The 13708-nt window shown below is 40.4% G+C and overlaps 2 protein-coding genes across 3 annotated transcripts in view; one reads left to right on the top strand and one right to left on the bottom strand.

Moving 5' to 3' along the window:
- Positions 1-736: 736 nt before the first annotated feature.
- Positions 737-3983, top strand: ifnphi1 (interferon phi 1). The gene is made up of 5 exons (XM_068725608.1): positions 737-862; positions 1866-1940; positions 2150-2302; positions 2879-2959; positions 3873-3983. Exons 1-5 carry the CDS (start codon positions 737-739, stop codon positions 3981-3983), a joined length of 546 nt encoding a protein of 181 aa, XP_068581709.1.
- Positions 3984-6833: 2850 nt separating this feature from the next.
- Positions 6834-13708, bottom strand: part of abi3a (ABI family, member 3a) — an 11164-nt gene continuing 4289 nt past the window's right edge. The window contains exons 3-12 of one of the 2 annotated variants that reach the window (XM_068725779.1): positions 13332-13502; positions 12489-12668; positions 11191-11249; positions 11028-11081; positions 10496-10797; positions 10101-10235; positions 9861-9995; positions 8274-8402; positions 7867-7995; positions 6834-7398 (exon numbers count right to left, since the gene is read on the bottom strand). In XM_068725779.1, the coding sequence (XP_068581880.1) occupies positions 7205-7398; positions 7867-7995; positions 8274-8402; positions 9861-9995; positions 10101-10235; positions 10496-10797; positions 11028-11081; positions 11191-11249; positions 12489-12668; positions 13332-13502 (1488 nt within the window). In that variant the 3' untranslated portion in view covers positions 6834-7204. The remainder of the gene's footprint in view (positions 7399-7866; positions 7996-8273; positions 8403-9860; positions 9996-10100; positions 10236-10495; positions 10798-11027; positions 11082-11190; positions 11250-12488; positions 12669-13331; positions 13503-13708) is intronic. The other variant, XM_068725780.1, reaches the window with a different exon arrangement.

Genomic DNA, 13708 nt, shown 5'->3' with positions numbered 1-13708 from the left:
TTATATTTATATTTGTATTTGTCGCTCCTTTGATCTTCAGCCACATTCTGTGACTCGATAATCAGACACTCCTAATGACGTCATCACTGCATTGCCTCACCGTTTCCTCGACGACCGGAAAGTGAAAACGAGGCTGACGTCATCTGCCGGTCAAAAACTGTCAAAACTCCAGAGAAACCGGAAACAGATGAGATGCCTCTGAGTTTGCAATCTGAGGCCGCTGGTTTGGAAAATGAAAGTAAATAAATAAAAAACATTCCCAACGGAAACAACTACACAATTAATAACAATGACCTAATTCATCTTCAAAGTATTTTATATAATATTATAAAATATAATGTATAATATAAAATGATAACCTATAACTTAATATTTAAATATCTGAAGTTTTAAAGAGTGATTCTGATAAATATCTTAAATTATTGATAACAGTTGAACATACATTAATTAAATCAAAATATAATACATGGATTTAATATTGCTGCAGTAATATTTATACTATATATATATATATATATATATATATATATATATATATATATATATATATTGTTTCTACACACAGTATTTGTGTTGAAAAGTGAAAGTCAAAAAGTGAAAGATAAAAAGTCCGGTTTTCATTTTTCTTTTTCCTGTCTGGAATAAAAGTCTCAGATCAGCAGCATGTTAGAGACACAACCAAGATCAGCCTGCAGCCGCCATTTTCACCATCTTCACCATCTTCATCACCGTCATCATGACCAGCTGGACCCGCCTGATCCTCGTCCTCCTCTGCAGCGCCGTGAGCCCCGTCCTGGGCTGTGATTGTGTCAGAAACTACGGTCGCCTGAGCAACACGTCTCTGACTCTGGTCCAAGTCATGGTGAGTACATCAGCACGATCCGGGGTTAGTCCAGGTCCAGTATTCCAGTGGTCCTTTAGTCCTGTAGTCTAGTGGTCCAGTGGTCCTGTAGTCTAGTGGTCCAATGATCCAGTGGTCCAGTGGTGCTGTAGTCCTGTAGTCCAGTGGTCCAGTGGTCCTGTGGTCCAGTGGTCCTGTAGTCTAGTAGTCTAGTTGTCTAGTGGTCCAGTGGTCCTGTAGTCTAGTAGTCTAGTGGTCCAGTGGTCCAGTGATCCTGTAGTCCTGTAGTCCAGTGGTCCAGTGGTCCAGTGGTCCTGTAGTCTAGTAGTCTAGTGGTCCAGTGGTCCTGTAGTCCAGTGGTCCAGTGGTCCTGTAGTCTAGTGGTCCAGTGGTCCAGTGATCCAGTGGTGCTGTAGTCCTGTAGTCCTGTAGTCCAGTGGTCCAGTGGTCCTGTAGTCCTGTAGTCCAGTGGTCCAGTGGTCCTGTAGTCTAGTAGTCTAATAGTCTAGTAGTCTAGTAGTCCAGTGGTCCAGTGATCCTGTAGTCCTGTAGTCCAGTGGTCCAGTGGTCCAGTGGTCCAGTGGTCCTGTAGTCTAGTAGTCTAGTTGTCCAGTGGTCCAGGATGCTATAGGATACTTTTAAAATCAAGCTTTCTCTTACTGGTTTCTCCAAATTTGCCAAACCCAACTTTAAAGAGGTTAATAAAGTTTATAAAATGTATAAAGTTGAAAAAGGAAATTTTCAGAATAAAAGTTGGAGTGACAACAATAATTCTGTTTGTTATAAAAACTGTGAACTGTCCCTTTAAATTTGCTGTTGACTCATTAGTAACATTTAGTGGATGTAAACAAGTTTAACATTATAGAGAAAATAATAAATATTATACACAATATGTGTTTTTACATGTATTAACTAACAACTACTGACTTGGATGGAAATGTATTAAAATATTTTGTAAAAAATGTCCACTTATGAAAAAATGAAGTGAAATGATGTAAAATGAAGTGTCATCTTTGTGTTTCAGGGCGGTCAGTTGACAGACCAGGAGAGTCCAGTTCCCTTTCCGTACAGATTCTACAAACGCGTCAAGAAGGATGAGGTAATCAATCAATCAATACAAATTTAATTTAAACTGCCACTTCACCTTCTTTCAGTCTTCAGTACAAGTGACTACACTTTAATTCATAAGTCTCATGTTTATGGTGACAATTTCTTAGTAAAATTTACACACAAGATTTATATTGCTGACATCAGCTCTGACAGCCAATCAGAGAGCTAGAATCCTCACAACCGTCTGTCTCTCTCCAGGTAGAGTCTCAGGTGATTTTCATCAGAGACAGTCTGGAGCTGATCGCTGGTCTCTATCGCCATGACAACCGCTCCTCCGTTACCTGGGATACGGACAAGACGGAGAGCTTCCTGATGACCATCGACAGGCAGACAGAAGACCTGAAGAGCTGTGTGAGTAGAGAGACACTTCAACTCCTTTCACCTCCTCAACTGATACTTAAAGTACCTTCAGAGCACTTTAATAGACACTTCAACTCCTTTCAGCTCCTCAACTGATACCTAAAGTACCTTCAGATCACTTTAATAGACACTTCAACTCCTTTCAGCTCCTCAACTGATACTTAAAGTACCTTCAGAACACTTTAATAGACACTTCAACCCTTTTACTATTGAGGTTTACACTTCAACTTGTTTCAGATCTTTCATTTAAACTGACACTTCAACTCCTTTCAGCCCCTCACTTCAACTGATACTTAAAGTACTTTTAGTGCTTTCACCTTAATAGACACTTCACCTGCTTTCGGCTCTTCACTTCAACTGATACTGAAGTACTTTCAGAGCACTTTAATACACTTCAGCCCTTTTACTATTGAGGTTTACACTTCAACTGACATCAGCCCCAGTCACTGCTGTCACTTCAACTGACACTTCAACTCCTTTCAGTGCTGACACTTCTGACTGTTCAACTTCTTTGAAAACCTACAACTTTTAAACGTGAAGTTAACTGAACTGTGTTTCTGTCTTCAGGTGTCGACTCACAGACGAAAAAACATGTCCGGACTGAAAAGATACTACCGGAAACTGGAAAAGAAAACTCTGTACCGCACTGTGAGTACAAGTACTGCTGTTGTACTAACTGTAGCAATGTTTGGCTGGGTATGAGTACTAGTACTGACTGTAGTTCTGTGTGTATAAGTACTAGTACTGACTGTAGTTCTGCGTATAACTACTAGTACTGACTGTAGTTCTGTGTGTATAAGTACTAGTACGGACTGTAGTACTCTGTGTACAGGGTGGTATTAGTACTAGTACTGACTGTAGTTCTGTGTAGAGGGTGGGGATAAGTACTAGTACTGACTGTAGTTCTGTGTGTATAACTACTAGTACTGACTGTAGTTCTGTGTAGAGGGTGGGTATAAGTACTAGTACTGACTGTAGTTCTGTGTGTATAACTACTAGTACTGACTGTAGTTCTGTGTAGAGGGTGGGTATAAGTACTAGTACTGACTGTAGTTCTGTGTGTATAACTACTAGTACTGACTGTAGTTCTGTGTGTATACATACTAGTACTGACTGTAGTACTCTGTGTACAGGGTGGTATTAGTACTAGCACTGACTGTAGTTCTGTGTAGAGGGTGGGTATAAGTACTAGTACTGACTGTAGTTCTGTGTGTATAACTACTAGTACTGACTGTAGTTCTGTGTAGAGGGTGGGTATAACTACTAGTACTGACTGTAGTTCTGTGTAGAGGGTGGGTATAACTACTAGTACTGACTGTAGTTCTGTGTAGAGGGTGGGTATAACTACTAGTACTGACTGTAGTTCTGTGTGTATAACTACTAGTACTGACTGTAGTTCTGTGTGTATACATACTAGTACTGACTGTAGTACTCTGTGTACAGGGTGGTATTAGTACTAGTACTGACTGTAGTTCTGTGTAGAGGGTGGGTATAAGTACTAGTACTGACTGTAGTTCTGTGTGTATAAGTACTATTACTGACTGTAGTACTCTGTGTACAGGGTGGTAGTCCTGAGTCCTGGGAGCTGATCAGGAAGGAGACTAAACTGCACCTGAAGCATTTGGACCTGCTTGCTGCCAGCTTGAGGTGCTCTACTGAGACTGGACACTGATTCTATTGTGTTTCTCTGTTTGTGTTCTATTGTTTTATTTATTTAACTATATTTATGTTTCTATTTATGAACAAACTATTTATTTTGTGTTTACGGACTCTGAGTCTGACTTTTTACTTGAAAACATTTTTGATAACTGACAATAAATATATTTTACACCTTTGAAGTATTTTGTGTTTTGTTTGCAATACACACAGTAAAATGTGTCAAAGGTTTGATGATGATGTGATGACCTCATCAGGTTTAACTGTGACCCAACATACATTTAAGTTCTCCTTACTGGGCGGCTGTGGCTCATGAGGTAGAGCGGGTCGTCCTGTGAAGATCCCTGGTCTCCTAGTAAGTGTCCTTGATTGAATCCTAACTGCTCCTTACAACAATGCTTTGGATGGGTCGCCCTCCGGATCCAGTCAGGAGGGCGACCAGGAGGCGGGGCCAGTAGGACTCAGTAGGACTCATTAGAACCGATGGCAATAAATGAACGACAGCCATCAGAAACAAACACTCACCTTTTGTTCGTTGTCGTATCAAACTAAAATCTAAAAGGTCAAACTGAAAGTAAAACATGTCTATAATTAATATAATATCAGATTATTATTGTACAGTTTGAACCATCAGTCTGTAGTTTGTGTCTGTGGCCTGCAGGGGGCAGTGGTTTAAAGGTAAAGTACTGTATTCTGAGTACACAGTATTGTACACAGTATTGTGTATCAGCACAACATGAGGGCAAAAATTATCTCTTAAAACAAACTTTTATATTTAAATTCTTAATTCTTACAAACAGAATAACTTCTTTACAGATATTTCTGACCTTGTTCATTTATGAACTGAACAGAACAAGAATCTTGTCAAAAGACTTACATTTTAGATTTTATTTTACTATTTTCTAGTTTTACTAGATACTTCATACTTCATTCTTTTACTTCATACTTCTACTTCATACTTCATACTTTTACTTCATACTTCATACTTTTACTTCAGACTTCATACTTTTACTTCATACTTCATACTTCTACTTCATACTTCTACTTAATACTTCATACTTCTACTTCATACTTCATACGTCTACTTCAGACTTCATACTTTTACTTCATACTTCTACTTCATACCTCATACTTATACTTAATACTTCATACTTATACGTCATACTTCTACTTCATACTTCATACTTATACTTCATACTTATACTTCATACTTCACACTTCATACTTCTACTTCATACTTCTATTTCATACTTCTACTTCATACTTCACACTTCATACTTCTACTTCATACTTCTATTTCATACTTCTACTTCTACTTCATACTTCATACTTATACTTCATACTACTACTTCATACTTCTACTTCATACTTATACTTCATACTTCACACTTCATACTTATACTTCATACTTATACTTCATACTTCATACTTCTACTTCTACTTCATACTTCATACTTCTACTTAATACTTCATACTTCTACTTCATACTTCATACTTCATACGTCTACTTCAGACTTCATACTTTTACTTCATACTTCTACTTCATACTTCTACTTCATACCTCATACTTATACTTAATACTTCATACTTATACATCATACTTATACTTCATACTTATACTTCATACTTATACTTCATACTTCACACTTCATACTTATACTTCATACTTCTATTTCATACTTCTACTTCATACTTCACACTTCATACTTCTACTTCATACTTCTACTTCATACTTCTATTTCATACTTATACTTCATACTTCATACTTACACTTCATACTTCTACTTCATACTTCTACTTCATACTTCACACTTCATACTTCTACTTCATACTTCTACTTCATACTTCATACTTCATACTTCTACTTCATACTTCAACTTCATACTTCATACTTCTACTTCTACTTCATACTTCATACTTCTACTTCATACTTCTACTTCATACTTCATATTTCTACTTCTACTTCATACTTCATACTTCTACTTCATACTTCATACTTCTACTTCATACTTCTACTTCATACTTCTACTTCATACTTCATACTTCTACTTCATACTTCATACTTCATACTTCTACTTCATACTTCTACTTAATACTTCTACTTCATACTTCATACTTCTACTTCATACTTCATACTTTTACTTCATACTTCATACTTCTACTTCATACTTCATACTTCTACTTCATACTTCTACTTCATACTTCATACTTCTACTTCATACTTCATACTTTTTTCATTTAATTTATTTCGCACAATTCAAACAATAATAATAAAAATAAACAAACATAACAGAGATAAATGAATATCACAGTGCAGGAAGAGGCAGAAAGCCAACTGGGCTTATTTGAAGCCTCCACCTATATAATATATATATATATATATATATATATATATATATATATATATATATATATAAAACAAAATAAAGTACAATATGCATAAGACATTACGTTACAAACAACAAAAGAAAAAAAGAATAATGTAATTGTGACGAGTGTCTACTTCATACTTTATACTTCTACTTTATACTTCATACTTCTACTTCACTACACCTCATAGGGAATATATTGTACTTTTTAATGTACTACATTTAGTTGCTTTACAGATTAAGATTATTAATCAATGAATAAATGATGATGTATTATTATTATTATGATTATATAAAGTTATTAAAATGAAGAACACATTAATGCATCAATAATTATAGTACAATAACATATATATATATATATATATATATTATTCTGCATAATGAGCATTTGTACTTTGTACTATAAATTTATGTACTTTATTTTGAAGTTTGTTGAGTATTTTACACTGTGGTATTAGTATTTTTACTTTAGAGAGATCTGAGTACTTCTTCAGTCAGTTAATATTTGTTTATTGACATTTTAAAAGGTTTTTCTTTCACTGAAACATTTCAGATACAGTTCATAGTTTGTGCTGTCTGTCTGTCCGTCCGTCTGTCCGTCCGTCCGTCTGTCTCTCTGTCTATCTGTCCGTCTGTCTCTCTGTCTGTCTGTCTGTCTGTCCGTCTGTCTCTCTCTGTCTGTCTGTCTGTCTGTCTCTCTCTCTGTCTGTCTCTCTGTCTGTGTGTCTGTCTCTCTGTCTGTCTGTGTTTCTGTCTGTGTGTCTCTCTCTGTCTGTACTGTGACTTTAAGAAACTCCATATTTGCAGATGGAGTTCTCATTAATAGTAAAATTAGTTATTACAAATCCTGTTTCTATGGAAACACTCAGGTGTGAACTGGAGGTGGGGCTTCAGTCCTGCCCTGTGATTGGACGTAGTTTCCAGGGAAGAAGCCCCTGTTGCCGTGGAGAAACCCCTCACACCAGCCGTCGTCATGGCGATGAAGCAAGTAGACGACGTCGCCTTTCGTGAGCGACAGGTCGTCGAGTTTGGAGGCCTCGTAGCTGTATAGCGCCTCCACTGGACACACAGGGGAACTGCAGTTACTCATCTGTACACACACCTTCAGGTAGAAGACGTCATGAAACGGTAACGTCCGCTGTTAGGCTCATAAGTATGGTGTAACCAACAAGCCAACCAGCAGACGGCTAGCTACTTAGCTAGCTTGCTAACTCCACCATGCTGTCTTGCAACAAGTTGTCACTTATCTGGCGATAGCAACGTGCTTTGCTACTCTGTGAAGAGAGTGTGTGGATGAAGCTTTAAGCTAGCTTCCTTGCTAATTCCACAATGCTTCCACGCTAATGCTACACTAGCCGGGGAAACAATTAGCCCAACAATGAGCTGGTCGGTTGAGGAGAGCAGGTGGGAGCTCCGGAGACTAGCTAGCTAAGGTCTATACCTGCCACATCTATTTATCAGAGTGTGTGTGTGTGTGTGTGTGTGTGTGTGTGTGTGTGTGTGTGTGTATACAGTATGTGTGTGTACCTTTCTCCAGGTATTGTTCGGGGGCGTCTGAATCGTAGTCCACAGGTGGAGGGAGGGGCGGCATAAGGTCATCAAAACCACCCTCATCGTCCAATAGGAGAGGAGGGGGCGTGGCTGGGAGTTCTAGATCTAAGAGCACAGAGGTCCTGTGAGTGACAGCTGTGATTGGCCAATCAGGTCTGAGGAGGCGGGGCTTCAGCAAAAAGCAGCAAAGCTTGATAGTTTACATTTTCAGGAGTTGTGTGTGTGTGTGTACTGGTGATGTGTAGTACTACTGCTGCTGGTGTGTAGTACTACTGCCCTACTACTGTAATAGTAGTGGTCACAATACTATGCTGAACTACAAGTAGGACTAGTACTGCTACTAGAATACTAACTACATCCTAACAGTATGTATGTTTTCTTACCCAGGTGTTCGAGGCGAGCAGGTAAGCAAAGTCGAGATGAAGAAGAGGAGCGTGGCAGCAGGGTGGAGGAGGAGGAGGAGGAGGGAGGAGCATGGGGGGGAGGGTAGGGGGGAGGAGGGGGGATCATCACTGACAGACAGACAGACAGAATCAGTCAGTATTAGCTTCAAGAGGGGGAGTGATCATCTGTATTCATAGTCAATCTATGGATCCTCAAACAGAACTAAGAACTGAAAAATCATCTGATCAAATAAAGGCCTGGAACCTTCCTGGAACCTTCTCCTTTTCCAGGTCTCCTGGACCGACACAATTTCCTCAGTGACGTAAAACCTAAACAGTCCTCAAGGCCCCCCAATAATCATCATGAGGACTTCAGAAAACCTACTCAAGACTCTGTAGAACATTAAAGCCTACTGCAACCTCCTAAAGGACCCTTAGAACTTAACTAGTGAGTCCTGGATCTCCTGACCTTCTTGGGGACTCCTGTAGTCCTGACTCCTGTAGTTCTCAAGGACCTCCTAACTTCCTATGGGACGCCTGAAACCTTATTCAGGACAACTACAAATCCTCATTCCTGAAACTTGCTCAAGGCCCATAGTGTTGCCCAAATGACTCCTGGAAACATTTAAAGGGCTGCTTTAACTTTCTCAAAACACTCATAGGAATAATTCTTGGAACACCTCTTGCAATATTCTTAGGAACCCAAACATTTCGGCAATGACCTGTAGAACCTCAAGAACGACTGAAACTAATAACAGTTTGTTCAAAAACTCATAGAATCTCATCAAGGACACCTAGAACTGAATTGATGACCCCTGGTTCTCCTGAGACTTTCCTCAAGCAAGCCTTGTAACCCTAACATCCTCAAGAACTGCTAATACCAATAACATCCTCAAGAATTCCTAGTACCAATAACATCCTCAAGAACTCCTAGTACCCCTTAAATCCTCAAGAACTCCTAGTACCCCTTAAATCCTCAAGAACTCCTAGTACCAATAATATCCTCAAGAACTCCTAGTACCAATAACATCTTCAAGAACCCCTAGTACCAATAACATCCTCAATAATTCCTAGTACCAATAATATCCTCAAGAACGCCTAGTACCAATAACATCCTCAAAAACTCCCAGTACCCCTAACATCCTCAAGAACTCCTAGTACCCCTTAAATCCTCAAGAACTCCTAGTACCAATAACATTCTCAAGAACTCCTAGTACCAATAACATCTTCAAGAACTCCTAGTACCAATAACATCCTCAAGAACTCCTAGTACCCCTTAAATCCTCAAGAACTCCTAGTACCAATAATATCCTCAAGAACTCCTCGTACCAATAACATCCTCAAGAACTCCTAGTACCAATAATATCCTCAAGAACTCCTAGTACCAATAACATCTTCAAGAACTCCTAGTACCAATAACATCTTCAAGAACTCCTAGTACTAATAACATCTTCAAGAACTCCTAGTACCAATAACATCTTCAAGAACTCCTAGTTCTTTATGAATTAATCTTTATCTTTTTATGTGTAGTATTTGTTTTTATCTGGGTGTCTATTGGCTGACAGTGACTTCCCTCTGTCGGCTTACGTGATTGGACAGTAGGTAGGAAAAGAGAGCGCGTATAACTGCTGCGGGAGGCGGGGCCAGAGCGAACCCTCAGAGAGAGAGAGCGAGCGGTAGGGGGTGAGCGACGGCGGCGACTCCTCCTGGGCGGAAGGGTCACTGAAGAACACCACAGAAGAAGAAACTGAGAATAAAGGAACTGAGAGGAAAACACCAGAGAAGAGAGAGAGAGAGAGAGACAGAGAGACAGAGAGAGAGAGGTACCCTCTACTTCCTGGTTGGGTGGAGGTGGAGGGGGCGGGGCTGGCAGCTCTGAGGCCTCATTGGGCAGCGGAGGGAAGCCGTCATCATCAGAGGGAGGAGGGGGAGATGGAGGGGGGAAGCTGCTCTCTTCCACCACTAAGGAGACAGAACAGATGTGATGTCATCGTGATGTCTCAGTTTGACCAATGATCCGGGCCAAGATTATTTATATTCAACACTCCTTAAAATTTTTATTTTACTGATCGGGTCTATTTGTTTATCAGAACCAGGTTTATCTGAACTGACTTCATCTGAACTGGGTCTTCTAATCCGGGTTCATCTGATCCAGGTTCATTTGATCCAGACTAATTGTCATGGTAACATCCATTGACACGCTGCTTTTGTTTTAGCCTCACCTGTCTCGAGGCTGAGGGGCGGAGCCGGTGGAGGAGAGCTGTAAATGGTCGGAGTCTCTGAAGGAGGGGGAGGAGGGGGAGGAGGGAGCAGAGCAACCGTCTCTCCTGACAAATCAGGAGGAGGAGGTGGAGGGGGCGGGGCCGAGGTGTCAGCGACCTCATTCTCCTGAGCTGACATCTCATTCGCCGTAGGAGGAGGAGGCCGGGCTTCGTTCAGCAGTGTGGTGATGGTGTCACCATCAAGTGGAGCCTGACAGGTGGTGGGAATGGTGGGCAGAGCCACGGGTTTCCCAAAACTAGAGCTGAGAAAGACGTAATAAATTAATATGGAGAAGTTTATAAATGTGTTCAAAGTCTTTTTTCATCACAAGATGTTTGATTTATTTAAGACTTGAATATTAACTGCAGACCATTTGTAAAATATTAATATTATATATAATATATAGTTAATATTGATGTTTGTGTGACACTAGACTGAGGCTTTTATTGAGAAAGTCAAGCTGAATGTGTTCCCCACTAAGAGGGTTATTACCCGCTGACAGGGGGCGCCACCGGGCACTGCACCGCTTCCGGAGGTTTGGTGGACCTGAAAAACACACACACACACACACACACACACACACATCCTTGTTAGAGATGTCTGAGATGAAACAGGAAGTTGTCACTAAAAGAAACACAGTAGAATCACACTGAACCTGGTGGAGGCCCCATGTTTGCGGATCGTTCCTGTTCGGTCGGACTGTTTCCCAGAGACCTGATGGAGGGGGGGGGGGCAGAGACATGAATGTGTTACTGTGTGTGTGTGTGTGTGTGTGTGTGTGTGTGTGTGTGTGTGTGTGTGTGTGTGTGAAAGCTTCAATAGAGTCTCTCAGGCCTCAGCAGCTCTAATTAGTCTCTCTAAACATTTTCCCACGCTCTACAAAGACTGTGTGTGTGTGTGTGTGTGTGTGTGTGTGTGTGTGTGTGTGTGTGTGTGTGTGTGTGTGTGTGTGTGAGTGTGTGTGTGAGAGAAGAGTTTTTACAAACCTCTTCATGAAAGTCTGATTTGTGTGTTGGCTGAACACCAGCAGCAGTAACATACAAACACAATAGACATTAAAGGGCAGTTTTACATTTACACAACAGTCACACACTGAAGAGATATTCTTCTTCTTCTTCTTCTGCTTCTTCAGATAAAGTTATTATAAACATATTTACTGTGTTTTTCTCCTCCATCACTTCTTACTCAAATATTCAACATGTCTGCAGTGAAATGCCGCGCTTCCCTCCAGTACTGTGATTGTTGTTGTTGTGAGGTTTTCACAGGACACTGGTTTACTTTACAGCAGTTCAAACAATAGTTTGAAATAGTTTACAATAGTTTATAATAGTTAATAATAGTTTACAATAGTTTACAACAGTTTGCAGCAGTTTGTGGCAGTTTACAGTAGTTTACTGTGTACAGTTGAGGATTTTGCAGTGGATAACAATAGTTTACAGTAGTTTGTAATAGTTTACAATAGTTTGCAGTAGTTTGTAATAGTTTACAATAGTTTGCAGTAGTTTGTAATAGTTTACAATAGTTTACAGCAGCAGAGCTGAACATCTGAGTCTGTCGGGAGGAAATAATATGACAGAAAATAAAATCCAGTCGAAGATAAAGTTTGAATGAGGAACTTTTTCTGCAGAGTCACTTCTGTTTCTGTGGTTTTGCTGCAGACACTGATTTCCTGTTAGCATCTCAACGCAGAGACTTCACCCAAAACTAAACTAAACTTCTGCTTTTTTTTTTTGGCTTCTCTTCTCTTTAAAATGCTGCTGATCACAATAGAACTACTTTAAAATGACCCTCAGAGGAAAGTGAAGTGAAAGAACCCAAAATGTCTGTTACTTTAGTACAGACGATCACATTTGAACCAGGAAGTGGATCTAAAGACACACTAAAGAACGCGAGTGAGTGAGAGTGTGAGTGTGAGTGAGTGTGAGTGTGTGTGTTTGTGTGTGCGTGAGGTACTTTTATGCCGTGGCCGAGGCCGTCCAGCTGCTGGTAGTTGATTGGTCGGCGGCTGTAAGGTGGGCGAGGCTGTGACCCGGCAGGAGGAAGGAGGATCTTGTGGCTCCGTGGGACGCGTCGCACCGCCGTGAAGATGCCGATCTCTCTACGAGAAACTTTCTCTTTGTGCATCTCCACCGTCTGATGAGAGGAACGGATCAACAACTCATTAATGAAGAAGAATCTGGCACCAAACATACAAAACACTGTAGAACACATTTAATAAAGTCAAAGATCACAGAGGAGGAGCTCAAAGGACTAAACACTGATAGTGAATCCATTTATTATATCAATATTTTACTTTTATTGTCTGGGATTTAAGAACTGCATAAAAACATCACTGATAAAATACATGAAATAAGAGATTATGTATTGAATTTATTTACAAATTGTTGTGAGAAACATTTGTTTGAGAAACATTTAAAAACAAACAACAGATGAAGGAATGCAGGACTTTTATAAACACTTTAAATCACTGTAGTGAACACAAAGCAGACGGAGAACAGAGGCTCCATTCATCCATTCATTCACACACACACACACACACACAGCGATGATGACCTGGATCGGTATTCTCAACACTTGGTCAGAGGCAACAACAGAAGGAACCAATCAGATCGCAGCTCATCATTAACATGCTGCCGGCTGTCGGTCGGGATTCAAACATGTGTTTTCATGGTGACTACAAATAGTCAGTGTAACGTTGCTCGGTCCCTTTAAGAGTCCAAAAACACTGGAACCTACACTTCCCACAATGCACCTGGGTAGTGTCATCACCGACAGGTGATGGAGGGCGAGGCTCACCTGACCAATGAGGTTGATGGAGGACTCCATGTGACGGAGCTGATTGGTCTGAGCATCCAGCAGACTCAGCACGCTACTGGCCAGAGTGGTGATCTGGTAGGCGACGCTGGCCAGTGATTGAGTGGTGAAGTTCTTAGTCTCCTCTAATGCCTTCAGAGAGCCGTCACCTGACTGATACATGGAAACAGGGGGGGGGGGGGGGTAGCTTAGCTTAGCACAAAGACTGGAAACAGGGGGAAACAGCTAGCCAAGCTTAGCACAAAAGTTGTGAAAACTGTTAACCTAGCTTAGCACAAAAGTTGCAAAAAAGGGGGAAACTGTTAGCCTAGCTTAGCACAAAAGTTGCAAAAAAGGGGGAAACTGTTAGCCTAGCTTAG

The sequence above is a fragment of the Cebidichthys violaceus genome, unplaced genomic scaffold (genome assembly GCF_023349555.1).
Source record: "Cebidichthys violaceus isolate CVI_PGR_0920_01 unplaced genomic scaffold, fCebVio1.0.p SCAF_36, whole genome shotgun sequence".
NCBI lineage: Eukaryota > Metazoa > Chordata > Actinopteri > Perciformes > Stichaeidae > Cebidichthys > Cebidichthys violaceus.
The sequence above is the reverse complement of the archived record's forward strand: the minus strand, read 5'-3'. Positions and strand labels throughout refer to the sequence as shown.